General features: G+C 38.1%; 1 protein-coding gene and 1 long non-coding RNA gene across 7 annotated transcripts in view; one reads left to right on the plus strand and one right to left on the minus strand.

Annotated features, from left to right (window-relative positions):
- Positions 1 to 228: 228 nt before the first annotated feature.
- Positions 229 to 8410, minus strand: LOC116604642. The gene is made up of 3 exons (XR_004291162.2): positions 5908 to 8410; positions 4406 to 4450; positions 229 to 1070 (listed from the first exon to the last, which is right to left on the minus strand). It is a non-coding gene; the product is annotated as an uncharacterized LOC116604642 (long non-coding RNA).
- The window catches only part of LOC5522023 (neuronal acetylcholine receptor subunit alpha-7), a 34393-nt gene continuing 12774 nt past the window's right edge, over positions 1046 to 22664 (plus strand). For 2 of the 6 annotated variants that reach the window (XM_048733526.1, XM_048733528.1), the window contains exons 1-3: positions 1281 to 1484; positions 14933 to 15037; positions 21647 to 21795. In XM_048733526.1, coding sequence (XP_048589483.1) covers positions 1460 to 1484; positions 14933 to 15037; positions 21647 to 21795 — 279 coding nt within the window. In that variant the 5' untranslated portion in view covers positions 1281 to 1459. Of the gene's footprint in view, positions 1173 to 1280; positions 1499 to 13838; positions 14049 to 14490; positions 14819 to 14932; positions 15038 to 21646; positions 21796 to 22664 lie in introns of those variants that run through there. The other 4 variants (XM_048733527.1, XM_048733529.1, XM_048733531.1 and 1 more) reach the window with 4 other exon arrangements.

Genomic DNA, 22664 nt, shown 5'->3' on the forward strand with positions numbered 1-22664 from the left:
TCCGTACACTTGTCTAAAAGGTCTCAATTCAAACCATACAAACCTTTTAGGAGATTTTCTCAACAGGCTGCAACTACAATAATACATAAACGTCTTTGCCCTTTTTCTCTAATAACTGATTTTCACCACGAGCCTGTGCTCATAACGAACTTGGCGTTGGACGTGGCATGAATATCAATTATAAGCAAGGGTCCCTATACTTTTGTAAGTAGAACACACCATAAAACCATGGTTATGTGCGAGCATCTTTATTTAAATAGCGAATTCCTATTTAACGTTGAGGCTTGTCACTTCCATTTAGTACATTTCCTTCTTGAAATGTCACATTGTTGGTTACGAAGGTGTCCGTTACTAGGCAGCGGTTACCACGTGGATCCATTGCTAGGGCAAGCCCTCGGATACCTATGTTGCTATGATACTACCATTTTACGCGTCCCCGTTACTACGGCAAACCATTTGAGACTTCTCTTGCTAAAGGTTCGCACCATAGACCTTCCCGTTGCCGGGGAAAGATATTTGACGCGTCTGTTGCTAAGGCATACCTCGTTGATGTGTTATAATTAGAGAAAACTCTATGTCGCCCTATTGTTGAGGTAGGCCTCAAAGACGTGTCTTCGTTACTAGGGCGATCTATTTGTTGTACAAAAGTGTCTGAAGTGTTTCCGTTACACAGGACAAGCACTCTGATGCCTTTGTTGCTAAGGTCGTTTATTTGATATGGCTTCGAACCAAAGCCAGGCTGTTAGAAGCCATTGCTGCTAAGGCAAATTTATTCATGTTCCCACCTCGGTTCTCGAGGCACGCCTTCTAACGTATATTTGCCAACATAGCACAACCACGCGTTTTTTCTTTTATCGATTCAAACTCATTTACGCTCCATTATTCGAGATAATCCGGCCTTAAGCCATTGAAAAAAAATACTCTTCTTTTCAATAAGTAAACCTCAGAAGGTATTTCATCACTAAAATTGTATCTTTCACCGCACATTTGATACAGTGCATCGTGTTTTGTTTACGGCGGTAAAGGAAATGGGAAAACTTGTCAGATCCGTGCGCAAGCCTTGACCTAGTCTGGGAAGTTAAAAGGAAAAAATATGGCGTTACTGAACACATCGCCTGACAGCGAGTGATGGGAATCAACAGGAGTGAGAAAGATAATAAAAAGAACGAAAGGTAAAAACGCTACCTGTACTAAATTGATTTAACTCGGGTGTACTTTGCTCTAATAGGGAAAGGGAAGTCGAGATCAGTACATTTATGAATACATAATAAGTCATTTGCATTCCTATCGCAAGGCCGGTACGGTAATCGCACTGGGATGAGAAAGCGACGACTTTACCTGACATAAGCATTTGGAAAACATTTCAGTGACTCGAGGAACCGTTTGGGAAAAATAGTGCATCTAGCGGCAACGGGTCTCTGATTATTTTATGGCGAATGGGAAATAAGGATCCACACAGATGACACAAGTGAAAATACAAACAGGTAAAGCAAGCAAGGTTTGTATAATATATGTTTTTTTAATTCCCGTTTTTTCTTCTTCGAAGCTATCTAACCATTGGCTTTGAAATACAAGGTAGTATTTGTTCTTCTTCAACTGGAATTTTGTCCGAGCACCTGGCCTCACTAGAATTTCATAGCTTCATATCAAAACAATTCAACTTTTTCCGTGTTTTCTCACAAATGAACTGCAGAGTTCATAAGAGTCTTAGAGCAAACTCATAGAGCAAAAATGTCAGTTGGAATGGAAGAACCCAGATGAAAGTTAACCCGTGAAATGTACACTTGATATATTGGATTTACACGCACTTCTCTCTAAAAATTATAGATTGAATAATTCATTTGTCGTCGAGTATGCTTTTAAATTTTCCCGTGTTTTTTTTTTTTGTATTAACAAAATATTACAAAATACCAAAATAAAACAGCACGATGTGCTTTGAATTTTTTTTAACATTTTTAATCACGCACTTCATCGGCAAATGGGCGTTTTTAGCATATAATAGTTTGAAACGTGGGAGCAAGAATAATGATAGCCCAGCACCTTTTTTGTCGAATAAAGGAACTTCCTCTCCTAGCTATTTGGATTTCCGACTATTTATGTACTAATGATCAACATCAAGACATTAGTAAGCAGCTAGAATCTTCGGAATCTAACCTTTGCAATAAAAAAAGAGCAGATATAGCTTCAGACAATGTCGTAAAGTGCTAAAAACATATGATATTTGTTTCGTGAATCCTTTACGGGAGCTGCTTACCTAACTAATGCCTTGCCTTGTAAACTCAAAGCCTTCCGATTTTAACCATAATTACAGAAAATATAAGGAATAAGAACAGGTCAGAAAAGAGTAAGCATGATGGAGCAGTTATGAAGACCCCTGTCGTGGCGGCGCCGAGGAATTTATTGTAAACAGTTTGATGTTCACAGGAGGTGCTCGTTTGATTAATTATAACAGAGAAAGATATAATGGCTTCATGCTTAATTTTTTTCGCAATCGGTTGCTCTTATCAATACAGTCATTTAAGGCATTTTGCAGTGTTATCATTTGTTAGTATATAAAACTCGGGAACCTCGCAAGAACAAATGATTTGATTGGTTGAGAAACTCGGGATAAAACGTAATATACACCTCCTAGGAGTTGGATATTTTCCTGCGCCCCGAAATCAAGCAAAATGGCGGGTGTAACAGCCAATTTTGCAAGTGCTTCCGAAAAGAAAATTGCTCTAAAGCACGTTTTATATCCTAAAACAATTATACCATTTCCAATTCGGAGGATAGTGGCATTAAAAATATCTACCTCAAGCCCTCCGCTCTCGGTAGATATTTCGCCACTTCATCCACCTCAATGGAAATGGTATAATTGTTAAAAATACGCCACACCGTCTAGCTTGCCAACCACACGTTTAATAAAATGGCTAAGTCATTCAGCGTGAAAATTCTTTTTCTTATCACATGACGGGGGGGAAGCTTTTTTGGACGATTTTTGTCTTGTTTCAATAAAAATGCTAGTCAAAATAAAAGTAAGCCAACGGGGATGTTGAGAAAAAAAATCCCTTTACCAAAGTACTTTGTTATTTCTTGAGATAAAAACGTGAAATATGTGAATAGCAAAGGCCATTAAAGGCTATTTTCTATTTAGCAGAAATACAAAACACTGCTTAGTGAATAATACTATTAGTAGTAATATTGTAAATGCTGTAAATAATGAGGCCTTTTTTCTATTTCAATCACACGAAATTGTTGATTATTTTGAAAATAAGCCCACGCGGGTTGTCATGGGTTGTATGTTTTACGACATTAACCGACGGTTAAAGCACACTAAGTAAAAAGGTGCGAGAATGAAATATGGAAATTCGAGAACAAACACCTAAAACAACATCTAGAACTGATAGCCCGAACGGTGTTGTGGGTAACAAAAGCCAGAATAAACTTTATAATGCCTAAAACAATTTAAAAAAAACAATAACGAAAGGTGGTAAAATACCGGTGATATCAAACAATGTTCGATTTGTAAGCTGGGCTTTAATCCCTTAATCGCTCGCATGACATCGACACTTAAAGTTTGTAGCGCATCAAAAAAGGTGCAATTTGTTAATAGTGTAACTTACGTATACACCATTAGAGCTTTTGAAAGGAAAGCTATACTGCGATTAAAAGAGATGGTTATTGTTATGGGTGCTTGGAACAGCTTTACTAGTTTAAAAACTAGATATCAAATGCTAATGTGATACGATTATTGTGTACGATTCTTTGGTAGCAAAGCAAAGCGTCTAGAATGGAGGCGCTTGGTAAGGGTAAGAACATACAGTAGAATGACATTTTAGTTTGAACAAATGCAGTCTTATACTATTTGAATATTTTTAAAAATCCTCACTGTGATCTTTAGAAAACTTTTTGCTCATCATAATATAAAACATATAAAACCTATGTACTTTGAAAAGTGAGTGTACAAGGAAAAAAATTCCCTTCTAACAATTTAAGTAGATGTAAAGAAGCATACAAACCAAAAATCCCAATTAGTGTTGAGAAAACAAGAACACTAGTCTAAAATTGAGGTCAACATCTTTGGCTGAGTACTATCAATGTGATATGATTGACACTCACAAGAAGTCTGGTAGCTAAGACACTGAGTCCATACACCTGCCATTCACTAAGCAACATTATGACGATTGGGGAGGGATGAGGTAGTTTTATCAGGGATGGCATAGCCACTATCATAACACATTGACTTCCATTTCTCATAAGAATTTACAAAACAAAAACAAATACCAAGCCCCTACCCCCCCTCCCCCCCCCACACACAATCCCAGCAGTTTTTTTATAGACCTAAGTTCCCAAGTAGAAGGGGGGGGGGGGGGGGGGGGGGGGGGAAGTAGGGGCTTGTTAGGTAGTGGAAGTTAGTTTGTACCTTGTCAGTGGAATCCAAGCTATCAAACAGCCCCTGATGTTCCATCTATCAAAACATGGTAATTACTACATTGCATATCAGTCAATCTTGTTCTAGAAACTGTCGTTTTTCTAGCTCGCACGGTCATTTCCTTATTTGGCATTACATACCATATTTGGGAGTCTGCTTCAATTTTTTTTTCGCTTTTTTGTCGCTCTATAACTTTGTAAGTCGAGAATTTCCACACAAACTTGCAGGAATTTGTGCTTACTACGATTTTGCTGGTAGACATCTTGGAAATGGAGCCTAGACTCTAACGTTTTAAAATATCACAGGTCTCCCGCGCGCTCGCCCCAGGCTCTTTTAGATCATTTAGAAAAACGACAGCCATTGATTGATATGGAAGAGAACTCTAGGACTCTGTTGGGGTATAATGAGTAATGTGCTTACGAATGTCTGCAATCAAGGGGGAATTTATGGGGATTTATTTTTGTTTGACTTTGACAATAATTTTCTAATAAAATAAACTTCCTACCTTCCTCATCTTTCGCCTTCAATTTGGCTTTTTCTAAATCAAATATTTAAAACTATTTAGAAATCAATTTTCCTATTTCAACCTATTTCAAGTTATATGCTAAATAGATGCTTATAAAAAGGATTCTAATTTGATAATTTTAGGTTAACAGGTTCATTCTAGGTTCTTATATGTGGTTCTTTACTGTATAATAAAATAATGTACTCATAATTTTTTCAAATATGTTGTGCTTTTAATCCACCCTTAGCAAAGTTACATTTTAAAGCACAGGAGAGAGGGTTAATAAAGATATTTTTCCAATATTTGAATTGCTTATTTTAAAACTTACACAAGAGAAAGAAAATGATAAAGCCCCATCTTTGCAAGATAAGTAAAGTAATTTAAAGAAGTAAAAGGAATTGGGACAGTACAGGTAGGGAATGAGTACTTTTACCTCAAATCCACTATGATAGTGTGATTTGATGATCTACTTATGAATGTATAGGAATTTGATATGTATTTGTTTATTGTTTTTAATTTGAAGAGAATAAAATAGCACCCAGTTTTTTGTGAGGAACTTTAATTGATCCTCATTTTAAAATAAATATGACCTCCCTTCACACCTGAAAGCCTTCCCTGTTAATCAAAGCATAAATTTATTTTGCTAATTTTGCTGTATCAGTTGTCTATCAAGTATAGTTTAGTTAATAATATCCCTAGTAATGTCAATAAATACTTTTTTACCTAGAACAAAAAACATATTTGTTCTAGGTATTCCCCAGGAGGATTGGGAGGACACCTTTTAATAATAGTTGCAGTATTTATAGAACATGCAATCTTTATATGTTTTACATATGGTGCCGTTTTTGTGGGTTGGTGGAACATGATGCATAATGAAAGTGCATGGAAGGGGGGTTCTACACAAGTTTATGCTGAAAAAAATCATGCTGGCTCCGCTTTTAGGCAGTGCCTAAATCTATATATTAGCGTTCATTGCCAATTTTCTTACCTGACCTTCGACTCTGCGAATTCCAATCGACTTCAACTTTCCCTCACAGTGAGCGGCTGCGTAGCACATGAAGACTTGGGGCTGAATGTTGCATTCTGGGGCGGTAAATTCAAAATGGGGGGCGAAGACGACGTGGAAATGGGCAACATAGCGAATTTCATGTTTGTTTTGTCAGAATGATAACCAGAAAGCCACATAGATTGACAGAATGTTATTGGTAAGTTGATTAAGCGATATCCTATTAACATTTTTTTTCTGCCGAAAAAAGAAAAGATTGGGGATTTTCCTTGTTTCTTACGAGTGATTCTATGTTATTTGCTGATACTGATTTTTAAGTCGATGTTATCTAGTTATAACTTAAATTAGGTTACTAAATACCAATATCTGTAACCAGAATCAGCACAAGTCTCAATTACGGGCTCCCTGCACCAGCAAGGGATTTTGGCAACCAGGCTAAGATCGCTTAAAAATCAATCTTTTTTTTTTTTTTTTTTTTTAAACGTCTAATTTTCAGTTGAGGCTGGGCCGTTCTTATTTTTGGAGCATTTCAAGGCTGAAGATGTTCTTAGCGATGTTCTTAAATTTTAGTGCTTATAAAATATAGTACCCAATGAACTATTAGGAGGAGAATTACTCAAATGATCTATAGCAATATAATATTTAAGGTTGTTATAAATAAAAATGCATTTTAGAACCCATAAGACTAAAGAAGCAATATGTTGCTGCTATCTGAGCATCGGCGACATGACTGAAAAACATGACGTGACGCGTCAAATAAGCCCATTTCACATCGAATAAGGCAAAGAATTTTTCTGAGTACTTAGTGACTTATAGACGCCAAAATATTAAGTGCGACTTTTTTTAAATTGATGCGACTTTTTGTAAAGTGTCATTGAAATTTGAGCTTTTCGTCCCTGTCCTGATACACAGGGCATGACGGTTTTTCCGTCATGTCACCCTCGGCATGTTCTTTGCTTGTTCTTAAAATTTGTTGAAATCTCGGCCCGGACGTTCTTATAAAAAAGGTTCTTATTAAAAAAGGAGTGTATTTGTGCTCGATTGTTGTTGTCTGATATCTCTGAACTGTTATCAGTGGATTAAAAGTCATTATAATACTGATCCCACTCTCCTTCCCAGCGGTTCTTTGTGGTGGTCACACAACATTTCCCTCGTTGCGTGACCGACACAAAGAGGGCTGGGACAAAGGTGACTGATGACCCCCATAACCTCTGAAATTCTGGAATTTTCCAAGAGAATACAGTTTGCAGTCAGCAAATACCCTACCCGTGGTACCCCTCCCCTGTTTTCCCAAATTTGATTAAAAAAATGGAGAAATTGATAATTTTTAACTTACAATGAGCACCCGCTCAGAAATATATCGACTTTCAATTGGTTAGATCAAGATCGACCAGAATTTTTTAGTCAACCATACATATAAAGCTTCTAAAGACGATTCCCTGGAAATTAGCGCTTAAGGCTTATAAAGATTATTTTAAAAGTTAGTCACGGGTTTTATTATACCTCAATGAGTATTCCCATAAATTATAAAAAAGTACTGTTTCTTTTTTGTGTTTGAACAAGCACTCCAATTATGACATCTAGGTTTTTTTACTGTGTCTAAAATAAGCATAGCGTTTCCATGTTTAAGAAAAGGAGATCCAGGTTTAATCTAGATTTGTGGGTCATAGAAAATAAGTAAAAATATAAAAAATTTCCAGTTTATAATCATATCAATATCAAACATGCAATATGCAGGTATGGTTATTAACTGTTATAGTGACTAACTGATGTCTTCTGAAAAAGTGAAGTGTGGTAAAGAAATTGTGAGAATACAAAACGAAATAATATTTAATTTTTGAATGAATAAAAACTTTAATTGACTTGTCTTGTTGAGGAAAATTCCATTTAATATTTCTGAGCCTAAGTTCAAACGTCGTATTATCCATGAGCCGTATCCAATGCAAATGCATGCAAATAAATCAAGTCGATTGTTTCATCTTCATTTGCATGCATTTGCATTAATACGACGTTTGAACTTAGCTCAAGACTGTCAAAACGATGTTTTTTCTTCTTTTATACAAAATACGCTACCATTTTTATAATTGATGATCACGAAAAACAGCTAGATGATTTCCTCAAATACATCCTAAATTTTAAACACTGAATTTAATTGACTGTTTTCCACACGCTTAAATCTACGTTGCTTGCATTGTCGATAACTTTAGTGCAAATGCAAACATAAATCAGATATGTTGCGATAATCCCCATTTTAAAACATACCAGCGAGTGAGAAAAACGCGCCAGTAGAAGTAGGAATACGTGCTTATTAAACACTAACAAGACATAAGACTTCGTTTCGGAGTCGAATTATCCTATAGCCCGAAAAAGGCGAAAACGTTTTCGAGTGGAAGATCGAGTTATGTAAGAAAATCTGTAAAATGACTAAAAATGTTCGCAGTGGCTAAATGAGGGGTAGCCGCTTAAGGTCTTGCGTGAACCAAATGAGAGGTAGCTTTTAGCTTTTTTTTAATAACGCGAGAAAATGTAACCTTGACAAACAAATGACCATTTATCTTTATTTAGATAGAGGAAACATTTATTGATGTAATGATGTCTTTGAAATAAAAAAAAATTCCCTTGCCTGTGTACAGTAGGACAACGCTACTTTCGGTGGCACTTAAAGAAATGTGTTATGCATATTCGAGTAAGCCAGTGATACAAATTTTGATTGCACTTCATAACTGTCGACTTCATAAAACAATGCTTTGTCTTTATTTTCTTCGCTCGAATACAGCTTTTTAATCAAATAACAAGAAAAAACTTACGTGTGGGGCCCTTGTGTTCCCGGCCTCTTCACGGTCCACCCCATATCTCGTCTTCTAGCTTCAAGTGTCGAGCAAGATGGCTCTAAATTTGGACGGAAAAGACGAAAATCCTCCACTACAAACAGGTAATATTCGATCGGAAGCCGCCTCGGCACTTCCCTCTTCAATTTTACAAGCGGATTTTGTAGAATTGCTGAAAGACTCGCTTCTCACGTCACTGGTAGACACGGTTAAAAGGAGTCTCATTGACGATGCCAATCGACAAAACTCTGCCACCGGTCAAGCCCCCAGTTCAAAAAAAGGCGAAACTGTCTTACCCAGTACAGCCACTGGTTCACCAAATGGCGATATTTTACCCAGACAAGCCACTGGGTCACAAAAAGGCATGCAAAGTGGTCCAACGTCAGCCAAATGGCCTCGGCTGACCAAAAACATTAACAGTCCCGCAGTCATTCAAATCGGAGACGAGGGCGAGATGAACGATGCTCAAAGCCAGCCTGAGCGTTGGCAAGCTTCTGAGAGACTTGCTTCACTTCTAAATGTCTTCTTTGCTAAGCAACTTTCAGGCTTTGACAAGCGTAAATTGACACGGAGTTGTCCACGACAAGATGTCGACCGTGTGTACACACCACAGCTCGACAGATTCCTCCCAGATCTCGTGCCGAAATGCAAGCAGGAGGATAAGACCCTGCGTAAAACTCAAGTTTTACTGCTGGATGTGTCAGGGCCAATCTCAGCAGCCTATAAACATATCTGCCAAGCAAAGGACAATCCTCAGGAAGCTAATTTGTCTGAAGTACTAAGCCTCCTCACAAAGTCCCTGCAGTTACTGGGTAATGTCAACAACCACTTGTCTGCCAAGCGTAGGACACAGGTGTTGTCCAAGATTGGGCCAAAGTATACTTCTCTATCCAATGAAACATGGAAAAATAATGGCAAAGAGCTATTTGGCCAAGAGTTTGAGCAACGCCTCAAGCAGCGTGCAGAAACAGCGAAGGCCATTTCCTCAGCTTCATTTGTCCCTAGAGGAAGGCCCTTTTTTCGGAGAGTGCCTCCTTCTCAGGAACATGGCAGCGGGGGGGGGGGGGGGGGGGGGGGCACAGCGTACGGCCAGTACAGCACCAGAGGTCGGGGTCAGTTCAGATCAACCAGACCAATCAGGGGAAGGGGCAGAGGATTTATGCCCAGCTCAACCCAGTCAACACCCCAACAATAAACAGTGAAGGTATGTTTATCACACCTCCCAGGGAAAAGCTAGTCATAGGGGGGCAAACAGCTCACTTTTATTCCAATTATTCAAAAAAGGGGCAATTCTCAGGGTTCTCCGCCACAGTTACCCTTTCGAAAACCAGTCCGTAAGCCCCTTATTCACTGTACCCAAAAAAGGAGGAGGTTTGAGACCTGTGATAAACCTCAAGGGTCTGAATCATTTCCTAGAATACCAACATTTCAAGATGGAAGGGGTGACAATGTTAAAAGATCTCCTGCGAATGGGGCGATCTTTTGACCAAAATAGACCTAAAAGATGCCTATTTGACAATTCCAATTTCGAAGGTGGAAAAACCAACTCTGGCAGTTTCTTTCCTCCCATTTGGCTTAGCAAGTGCTCCTCGGGTCTTGAGGAAAAGGGGTATCCGACTAATCATTTTCTTGGACGACATCCTAATTATGTCTGCGTCCAAAAAACTGGCTCTAGAACACTCGAATACCGCCGCCTCACGGCTAAAGCAATCTAGGTTTTGTTATCAACAGAAAAAAATCAATTTTAAGCCCTACCCAGGAGCTAGAGTTTCTAGGTTTCTTGGTGAACTCGGAAACAATGTCCATGTCCCTCCAAAGGGACAAGATCAGAGGCATAAAAAGGGAATGCCAAAATGTGCTAGAAAATCCAAGGGTGTCAGTTCGGGATTTGTCACGACTTGTCGGAAAATTGTCGGCATCCATTCAGGCAGTTTTCCCAGCCCTTCCCCCCCCCCCCCCCCCCCCCTTCCCCACACTACCAGTTTACGAGACCTTGTTGACCCTTGACCATGCAGCTCAAGAGGAGTTGAAATGGTGGAGGGACCATTTGGCAGCCTGGAACGGAAAGTCCCTGTTAAAAGGTCAAAACTATTTTGTCATAGAGACCGATGCGTCAACCTCAGGATGGGGGCCTCCTGCAATGGCGTCCGAACAGGGACTGTGGTGGAAACCAAGAACGTTTCCACCACATCTGTCCAAATAAAACTGCTAATGGACAATACCACAGCCATTGCATGCATAAACAAGATGGGGGGCCACTCCCCTGTCCTGGCCAGTCTAGTTTACGACATATGGCAGTGGTGTCTCGAAAGACAAATCAGTATAAGTGCTCAACACATTCCAGGCGTTCACAATGTGGCCGAAGACACAGAGTCTAGGGACTCTTCCGATTGGAAACTAGACCCAGAAATCTTTTCACTCCTAAGCTTGTTATGGGGACCGCTTCAGGTCAACCTCTTTGCAGCCCGTCTCACAAACCAACTCCCAAGGTGAGCTGGAGACCAGACCCAGAAGCGAAAGCAGCGGATGCCTTCACTCTAGATTGGTCCCATATGAGAGGTTATGGATTCCCACCATTCAATCTAGTGCCTGGCACAAGTATTGGAACAGAGAGTCCAGTGTCTGTGCTTGCTGACACCAGTATGGGAAACCCAGCCGTGGTATCCCATTTTATTAGAACTCAGCACAGACTTCCCTTGCCTGCTCCCAGTCAGCCCACAACTACTGTACAGAGAGGGGAACCCACATCCCCTTCCTCACCTTCAACTAGCAGGCTGGCTTGTCTCAGGGAACGATATGCTTCGAGCGGGGTTTCAGGCTCTTGTCCGCCTGGAGCAGCCAAACCTAAAAATCCTATGACTCAGCCTGGCGCAAATGTGATAGCTGATGTGTTAAACAACAAATTAATCCCCTTTCTGCCTCTATCCAAGACATTGTGAATTTTTTTGCTGCACAATATGACAATGGGAGAGAGTATCGCACTATTAACGTTTCTAGATCAGCTATTTTAGGGATCCTTCCTAAGGTGGATGGCTTATGTGTTGGCCAACACCCCTTAGTGTGCCAAGTGATGAGAGGTATATTTCAAAGGAAACCACCCCTTCCGAAATATACCCCCTCCTGGGACGTCTCTTAGGCACTCATGTATGTAAAATCTTTAGGATACAATGCATCTCATTGTCCCTTAAACAACTGTATGCTATGCTAGTATTACTGCTAGCTCTCACCTCTGCAGAGAGTGGATCAAAATTTGCAACAAATGATCTCCGATTCAGGAAACACCATCCGGAAGGAGTCTTCTTTAACCTCCCCGAACTTACTAAGTCATTTCGTGTGAGTAACAGTTTAACGGTCTCTTTTTCACTGCAGTTTCTCACAGGATAAGCACCTTTGCCCCTGTGAATGTCTAAGAGACTATGAGCGTCGAACAACTGAGTTCAGACCAGTTGATCCCGCTCTCCCAAACAAGCTGTTTTTAGCCAACATTAGACCTCACAAACCGTTGACCCTCTGCAACCCTAGCCACTGGTTGAAAGGCATCCTTTCCTATGCTGGCATCGACTCAAACACATTTAAGGCTCACTCTACAAGAGGCGCTGCTTCATCTACGACAGCCAGAGCAGGCCTGTCTGTTACTGACATTATAAAAATGGCTGACCGGTCCACCGATACTATGTTTCGTAAGTTTTATTACAAGCCGGTACACAATGCGTCATTTGGCAGGACCGTGCTTTGCCAAGTTTAGGCTTTGAACAAGCATTGTTATATGAAGTCGACAGTTATGAAGTGCAATTCTAGATTACGCAAGACCCGAAGGGTCGCAGTGTAGAATGAATTGCACGAATAAATGGAGACGCAATATAACAATACTCCCACCCTCCCAACCCTATAATCATTGTTATTCTGTTCTTTCACAGGTTGTTCCGCTCATCAAAAAGACAAGATATGGGGTGGACCGTAAAGAGTTAAGGGGTCCGGAACACAGGCCCACACGTTAGTTTTTTCTTGTTATTAGATTAAAAAGCAGTATTTGAGCGAAGAAAATAAAGACAAAGCATTGTTATGAGAAGATTAAAGAGAAGAAAAACCTACCTATCATTTAGTATTTCCAAGACCTTGAGCGGGAGGCCGAGGCCCTCGCAATGCGAGACTTCTCGAGTCCGTAGTGTAACAAAATGCTCGAAATAGACTGTACACAAAACGGAAGACGTCGGAATAATAAAACCAAATAAAAAACAATCGCTTCTTGTTGCTAAACAAGAAAATAATTTTGCTTATTTACTTTTATTTATAAGGTCTTATTTGGTTAGATGATTCAAGAGAATAACAAACTACGGATCATTTTCAAGACCTTGAGTGAGAGCGGGCCTCACACGAAACTTCTTTTTATGGGAATGCTGAGGTTTTAGCTGTGTATAGAGAATGAAGAGGGTAAATAAAAAGGCACATTAGAATTTGTAATTTGCTACTTTGTTTTCATACGAAGATTAAAAACTTTTGGACTATAATGCGAGAATTTGTGTCACCGAAAGTGGCACCAATACATCGATAAATGTTTCCTCTATCTGAATAAAAATTGGCCATTTGTTCGTCAAGGCTACATTTTCTCGCAATATTAAAAAAAATTTAAAGCTACCGCGCATTTATCTCACTCAAGACCTTGAGCGGCTACCCCTTATTTAGCCACTGCGAAATGCGTTATCTATGGAACTCAAAAGCTTGTTCGAGTTTTTTTTTTTTCTAAAAAATGAAAACAAATTCGTGGCATTCATTCTTCTTCACCATCTTAGCGGCTTTAAACATCATAATTTTCCATACGAAAACTATCATCTTTTTTGCATTAATAGTATAATATACTGCAATCAACAAACCTCACGAGTAATTGTCTCTAGGATAGCTGTAAAAGTGAACCATGAATACCAGTTGTTTCGGTAAATTGTCATAGGAGGTTAGTAGCTGTGTATATGCATCGGACTATGATAATATAGGGACCTGTCCAAGGTGTGAGGTACAATAGTACTTTTCCAAATTGACCGTAAATTGACGGATCTTATAATTTTGGACAATTTTACCGGATACGGCGCGTAGCTATGGTTACCCATATCTCGTTAAGACGCTTTTTAGATGAATTGACAGCTCTAAAAGAAAAACCTAATTACACATACTTACAAACCGATCTTTCGATTCTTCTCTGGGGGATACACACATCAAAATATTTTCAATAACAGCCTTTGAGTTTTGCAAAATATAGTCCTGCCGGAGGAAATAAATTTGTGTAAGCCCTTCAAGGTGGAGGTAAGACTCTCTGTGAAAGAGATTTTCGCTGTGTTGTTTTATCTCAAAAGCGGCGGTTTAAGACACCGGAAGACGCTCAATTTCAGAGAGTATTCGATTTAACAAGATTATAGAATGTTCCGGCTTTGACAAAGTGTAGAGTCTCCCGCGCATCGATGGTTGTAGACTTCAGCTCTTTATCATCGATTGTAAATGGGCATTTATGCCATTATGCTGCGTGAAGAGATCCAATCAATACAAGTAAAGGAACGCAGCCGATAAACTCGTAATGGCATTAGCTGTTATGAACCTTACACCGTGAATTCTATTTTGAGACATCGCTCTTTTTTGATTAATTTGTTGTCTTGTTATATTTGGCTATGTGACGCACGTAGGAAGGCAACCAGGAATAAAAATAGCTCTGATCATAACAAAGTCCTGCTTTAGTCTTTGGATGTTTATCATGTCTCTATGATTCCTTACTTGTCTTTATAGCACCTTTGACTCAGTATTGTACGCAATGCCTCCCTTACTATTTTTCCGATCGCAGTCGGGAGGGAGATCTGTAAGGGGGAGCTCTAGATGTCGGGTTAGAGTCTCTTCCCATCGTCACTAGCGATATGCTGAATTAAACACGTCTTTTGAAGTTCCTGCGATAAAAGCGCGTACAGTCTGAGGCCATTTCAACGATGTTCACAATCAGCACTAAATACGTCATACTTTTCGGTGCATTTCTGACTTTCCGTACCAAAATCTACCCCTAACTGGAGTATCCAATAACGGCTTGTGACGTAAGCAAGTTGATTCAAAATTACAATCCTGCTGATGATTTAATTGCTATGTGTAGTGACAGTAGTGTCGTACTATCGGCAAGTATTCTTATAACAAATGCCTTGCTTTTACAGCCGAGGTGCTGCTGAGTCAAACGATGCGAGCCATACTGGTTTTTGTGGTACTGGTGGTTGGCCCTTCTCTTGCTCAACACTCCAACATGCCGAGCTACACACGAGGTAAAACGCTCTCCATGTTTTCGAGGAGAAACCCTCTCTTTTTCACCCTCGATAAAAACCCGATGATGACAACGGAAAACTTAAAACAAAACATATAGAACTGAATATAAAAAAAACTGCGAAAGGGTCTACGAGTGTGAAATCTTTTCAAGTTGCTGAGAAAAATACATTTCGGCATTTTAATATACTCTTTTGGGGAAGCATATAATCATCTGGAAGACAAGCCGCAAATTTTCGCATGGTAGGAATATATAAATAAGTGAGTTTTCAGATGTGTTCATTTTCTTATGTAGGCGGATAAACACGATATATTTTTTAAAGAAATGTTTGATGGTGATACGGTGTTTTTACCTTCTCAGAGTTAGAATATTCTATGAGTCAGAAGATATCGAAGAGTTTTAATTTGCAGTTCGCCATACTGTAAGATTTTCTTCTGATAGGACAATAAAATTAGCGGGAATTATACTAGTTATAGATACACTGAGCATTGTCTCTACATGGTTTTTTTTAAATTTTAATAAATTGTACATTTTTAAGTACAAATACCGTATATATTTTTTTCTAGGATTTTCCTCTTATGAAAACACTTTCCCGGCTTTTGACGCTATCTTGAGTCGCATTCTAGAGCTGTTAATATTGATAGCTAAATAACGAAATAGATCCTTCACTAAATTTGATTCCCTTTCGCCAACTATGCATAAATAATGTATCTAAGCAAGCTATTCCCGCTGGTTTGAGGATCAATTTTCACCAAAAAGAGGACTGGCTTTTAGTTATTGTGGTATATCTCCTTCAAAGTCCTCTCCATCTTTGGGCTTTCTTGTGAATTATACGTTGCTTGTAGCATGTCACAATTTACTCATATGTTTTCTTTTTCACGTCTTAAAAATGCAATTATCTCCGCGTCTTTTCTTTGCCTATTAAAGTACCCTCTTGGGATGGTAATGAATTTGCTGGAGCGAATTTTAATCTACTTTTTATCAAAACATAACGCACCGACTGCGCGAAAGAATCACCGTCTCCACAAACCGAATACGGAAAGAATAGATTAACAACGCATTTCAGTCGCGATGTTAGGAATACATCTAGCAAATTAATACTTCGTCTGTCAATTTGAATTCATCTCCACAATGGTAGAGTTGCGAAATTATCAGAATAAACGACGCTTTATACTTTTTTATATCGTGTCGCTTTAGATTTATAATGATCTTTTCTAGATACAATAGCTTAGTTGAGGTAAAGCATTTTAAAAAAAAGGATAAGCATTTTTGACGAAAAAATAGCCAGGATGTTTATTACGGAAACCTTAAGTGTTCAAAGTATGTTGTAGCAATAAAATTTACAAAAATGTGAAAAGCAACGAATAGCCCCAAAGGACAAACTAGAGATGCGTTTCAATTTTGTAGTATAAGCATTGTTATATTGATTCTAGATCATATTACGCTACGCACTGTTTTTCAAAACGCCTTAAATTTATTTTACTCTATTTGTCTGACCGGTCTTTATCGGCGTCCTAATCAAACAACACATAATAAAATATAATGAAACAGAGTTCAATATTTGAAATATTAAATGTACACGCGTTTTCCTGTATGTCATACAGTTGTTCTATGTTCAATGGAAATTTTAGCGATATAAGAATGGTGTCGCACTAATACTTTTGCTCCCTTTTAAAATATTTCTGTGTGTCATAGGAATCAACAACTTCAGTTGTTATCATAACGAATAATTCTTACAAATAGCCTTTTTTTCAAAACTTGCGATTTTGCCATTAACTCACATGCTGTTTTTTGATTTAAGTGTTTTTCAACCTCTTTTCAAGTGTTTCCCGCCAATTTAAACCCACGTGACTGTACCGAACCTATGGCGGATGCCCAACACAGGTTAACCTTTAAGACGATAATTTCGTCTTTTAGTTTACTAAAATCGTAACCGAACTGTGAAAAAGTAGCATTTTTTGTACGTGTTCAATTGTGAAACGCTTCTTGCACGTGTGCTTGAATCAAAACCACCAATGAATATATTACTCCATCACTGTATATTACTCCATCAATGTATATTACTCGGTCAATGTATATTACTCCGTCAATGTATATTACTCCGTCGATGTATATTACTCCGTCAATGTATATTACTCCGTCAATGTATATTACTCCGTCAATGTATATTACTCCGTCAATGTATATTACCCCGTCAATGTATATTACTCCGTCACTGTATATTACTCCGTCACTGTATATTACTCCACCGATGTATATTACCCCGTCAATGTATATTACTCCGTCAATGTATATTACTCCGTCAACGTATATTACTCCGTCAACGTATATTACTCCGTCAATGTATATTACTCCGTCAACGTATATTACTCCGTCAACGTATATTACTCCATCACTGTATATTACTCCATCACTGTATATTACTCCATCAATGTATATTACTCCGTCAATGTATATTACTCCGTCAATGTATATTACTCCGTCAATGTATATTACTCCATCAATGTATATTACTCCGTCAATGTATATTACTCCATCAATGTATATTACTCCATCAATGTATATTACTCTATCAAATGTAGGTTATTTCGTCAATGTATATTACTCCGTCAATGTATATTACTCCGTTAATGTATATTACTCCGTCAATGTATATTACTCCGTCAATGTATATTACTCCGTCAATGTACATTACTCCGTCAATGTATATTACTCCGTCAATGTATATTACTCTATCAATGTATATTACTCCATCAATGTATATTACTCTATCAAATGTATATTATTCCGTCAATGTATATTACTCCGTCAATGTAAATTACTCCGTTAATGTATATTATTCCGTCAATGTATATTACTCCGTCAATGTATATTACTCCGTTAATGTATATTACTCCGTCAATGTATATTACTCCATCAATGTATATTACTCCATCAATGTATATTACTCTATCAAATGTATATTATTCCGTCAATGTATATTACTCCGTCGATGTATATTACTCCGTCAATGTATATTACTCCATCGATGTATATTACTCCATCAATGTATATTACTCCATCAATGTATATTACCCCGTCACTGTATATTACTCCGTCAATGTATATTACTCCGTCACTGTATATTACTCCGTCAATGTATATTACTCCATCGATGTATATTACTCCGTCAATGTATATTACTCCATCAATGTATATTACTCCGTCAATGTATATTACTCCATCGATGTATATTACTCCATCGATGTATATTACTCCGTCACTGTATATTACTCCATCAATGTATATTACTCCGTCAATGTATATTACTCCATCAATGTATATTACTCCATCAATGTATATTACTCCGTCAATGTATATTACTCCGTCAATGTATATTACTCGGTCAATGTATATTACTCCGTCAATGTATATTACTCCATCAATGTATATTACTCCGTCAATGTATATTACTCCGTCAATGTATATTACTCGGTCAATGTATATTACTCCGTCAATGTATATTACTCCGTCAATGTATATTACTCCGTCACTGTATATTACTCCATCAATGTATATTACTCCGTCGGTCAATGTATATTACTCGGTCAATGTATATTACTCCGTCACTGTATATTACTCCGTCAACGTATATTACTCCGTCAATGTATATTACTCCGTCGATGTATATTACTCCACCGATGTATATTACTCCATCAATGTATATTACTCCGTCACTGTATATTACTCCATCAATGTATATTACTCCGTCGGTCAATGTATATTACTCGGTCAATGTATATTACTCCGTCACTGTATATTACTTCGTCAACGTATATTACTCGGTCAATTTATATTACTCCGTCACTGTATATTACTCCGTCGATGTATATTACTCCATCACTGTATATTACCCCGTCACTGTATATTACTCCGTCAACGTATATTACTCCGTCAATGTATATTACTTCGTCAATATATATAACTCCGTCAATGTATATTATGTACAAAAGGCAGCGAGCAACACGAACTATAGATAAGGGGGGGCAGGAACTCGAGGACCATAAGGCCTCATATAGTCGACAACCCACAAAATCTATGTTGGTCCTCGTCACGGCGCTTACAAGAAGTATCTGGAGAATCCGCATTCTCCTATTTCTTACTCTTACAGAAGATCATATTGTGAATTTCAAGGAAAAAAAAACACATTCCGCCCTCCCCTCCCCTTCATTTCCTCCCTTCGCGGAGTACACCGGAGATTCCGGGGTAGTGCAGTCTCGAACGTCAAACGAAAGAAAATACCTGATATCGTATTTCGTAAATCAGAAAAGGCTATAGACGAAAATATCTTTAAACCGTCATATCGTGTTGGCTTCCGCCAGACAGGTCGCACAGGCGCCAGGCAATCCTAAGAAGATAGTTTGTCACCTAATCGACACAAACGGGCATTACTTTTTAATTATTTATGCTCACCGCGCGCATATTCGAAGAAGTACAGACATTTCAAAAGTAACCGTTGATGGGGAAAATTGGATACTTCACTGTTCCAATGCTACTTTTACCCCCTCCCCCCTTGAAAATTGGTGAAGAAAAACCCATATTATTTATTTATTTAATTAATTGTTCATTTACGCCGATATAAATGTTTTATAAGGTGCCATGAATAAAATATCTATCTATCCAGCGGAATTTCCTATTCCTTACTTAGAGGATATTTGGATTATTTTTTTTTTTTAAATATACTTGGCAAAACGTATTTTTATAGAAAGACTTATCAAAGCTAACCCAAAATCACTAGGTATAAGACAATAAAAAAGTCAAAATTCAGGCCGGTATTCAATTAATGGGAAATAGCATTTGGATCTGCAATGCTTTTTCAGCGTTTTAATTTTAATCTTAATCTTTATTTTAATTTTCTCTTGGCATTTCTAGTCAACGGTTGTATCTTCTGAATTCAAAATTTATATTGATTTAAATATCCTTAGCAAAACCCTAATTTAAACAACTGGTAAAATTTAAGAAATGCACAAAAAGTCTACTCTTTTAGGAAATATCATTCTAATTATATAATTTTTTGTTGTCTATTTGATTCGGATGGAAAGCATTGCGACTCTTTATTTGTCAATTATGCCCAAAATATCTGCATACAATGCAAAAGTTTGCTTTTATCTATTTAGTTAGTGTCGACCAGTCCATTAAGAATATTTCCTTTTTGCATTTTTTTTCACAGAACTCTATTCCATTTAAAGCCATGATTAAACAACAGATTTCCTAACTTTCGGGCTCTGTTGTCTTTCCTAGGACTCATCAGAGCTCATTAGAATTTGTCTAGAATTTGGGTTTTGAGTTTAATTTTCAGCTTTTCTTTGACTTGTTATCATAAACATATATTATTATAACGCGATTTTTTGTTAAACTTTATTGCTATTCTATATCATCTCCCTATCCTATATCATCAACACTAAGATGGTCCGGCTTAGCATCTATATGAAAAGTCAACACAAAACCCACTAGATGATGGCTTGTAAACCCATATCATCCACAGTTGATCGGCCTAGCCTAGACTTACTATAGAGGCCTTAGTGTCATTCTATATATCACTTATTTATTACTTGAACAGCCTAGCTTAGGGTCTATATAAAAAGTCAACAAAAAACCTGAGATATAAAAAAAACCCCAGCAGACGTTTGTTTTGTCTATCGTATAATGTACACAAATTAAAAGTTTCCAGTACGTGTTAGAAAGCTCCTCGAAAAGCATGAACTTGATTGGATCTTAACTCATTAGTCGAGTTTTACTATCACTTTCATATGCAATATTAAATAACATAGGAACAAAGGGTAGTGTGAATTGTGTAATAGTTTGTGATGCTTAGTTTTTGCCGTTTTTTGCGGTTATCTATTTTCTACTTTATTGTTTGGAATCCTGCGTGCTACCAAAACGACTTTGGTCATGGACGAAAGTAATGGTGCATGCTTGGTATTACCGCCATTTTAAGCTCCCGCTTAATGCCGTGACTCAAAGCACCATTTCCATCGGCTTATTCAAACGAGTAACCTAGATATCAAATTAGTCAATAACGTATCAGACTTTATTCGTAGATTATTATTTTGAAGTTTTCTTGCGATTTAACCGCAGTCTTTTCAATGATAAACAATAACAAAGGAGTGGTTGATCGACATTATCTCGGACTTTTTCTCTACCTCCCCCTTCCGCATACACACTCTCTCAGACTACAGTTACACGGGGTCTGTATCACCGCTTCATGTAATAACTGCCACTTTCATTTCTGACGTAAATGCCACTATCATTTCAGACCTAAATTTTCACGATAAATACGTTCGTACACCGCAATATGTTTCCCCTTTTTCCAGTCTTGCACGTCTCGCTATGTGTGTAACACTGTCGAAGTTTGCACGGTATGCAAATGTTTCATGATAAAAGTATTTCTAATGTCCAGAAATCTATCTGTCAGGTATCTTAGTTTGCAACAAAGAAAAGTTGTATCGCTTTACTTTTTTGTAGAGATTCAAATCTAATCCCTATGATCTGAATTTCGGTCTTATTTTTGTCTACGTTGTTCTTTATGGTTACGTCACAGAGCTGACATGTAGCTATGGTTGCGTTACAGAGTTGACGGGTAACGAGACGGACGAGGAGCGGCTGTTTCGATTCCTGTTCCAGGGTTACAAGGAGCGCCGGCTTGTGACGCCCCTGCGTAACCGTTCAGAGCCAATCACAGTCGTGTTCAGTGCGCACCTGCTTGGCCTTGCTAAAGTAGTGAGTACTCTCAATATCTAGTCCTTAAAACACATCAATATTCAGTATTATTATGTGGCTGAGATAGTAGTGCGCTGTGATTGGCTAATTGGTAGTCGTGACATTCCCGTATTGCCCGTCTGAGTACTTTAAATATCTATTCCTTAAAACACTCATGAATATTCAGTATTATTATATGGCTGAGATAGTACGCGCGCTGTGATTGGCTAATTGGTAGTCGTGACATTCCCGTATTGCCCGTCTCTGAGTACTCTCGATATCTATTCCTTAAAACACATCAATATTCAGTATTATTATATGGCTACGATAGTACGCGCGCTGTGATTGGCTAATTGGTAGTCGTGACATTCCCGTATTGCCCGTCTCTGGGTAATCTCAATATCTATTCCTTGAAACACACTCATCAATAATCAGTAGGCATGTTGATCAATCTGATGTCCTTCTTTGGGGTCAGTACGTAGCTCTTACAAACTGCAATTTGATTGTGCAAATGAACAATATCCGCACCTCGACACAAAGAACGAGCAGACGAGAAGAATAGAGACAAAAGAACTCCTTTGTAGAACGAAAATAATAGGAGACAAAGCAGCTGCGAACTCCTTCTTCGCACCGAACAAATCTAAAGCGTGGTGAGGGAATTGAAATCGTCTCCAGGGAAATATTGGGGTACAATAAAAGAAAAATAGCAAACTAACGAACATGCAACATTAAATAAAGCTACATTACGTCATGAACGACAATATAAAACCCCCATGACGTCATGAATGACAATATAAAACCCCCATGACGTCATGAGTGACAATATAAAACCCCCATGACGTCATGAATGACAATATAAAACCCCCATGACGTCATGAATGACAATATAA

The sequence above is a fragment of the Nematostella vectensis genome, chromosome 10 (genome assembly GCF_932526225.1).
Source record: "Nematostella vectensis chromosome 10, jaNemVect1.1, whole genome shotgun sequence".
Taxonomy (NCBI): domain Eukaryota; kingdom Metazoa; phylum Cnidaria; class Anthozoa; order Actiniaria; family Edwardsiidae; genus Nematostella; species Nematostella vectensis.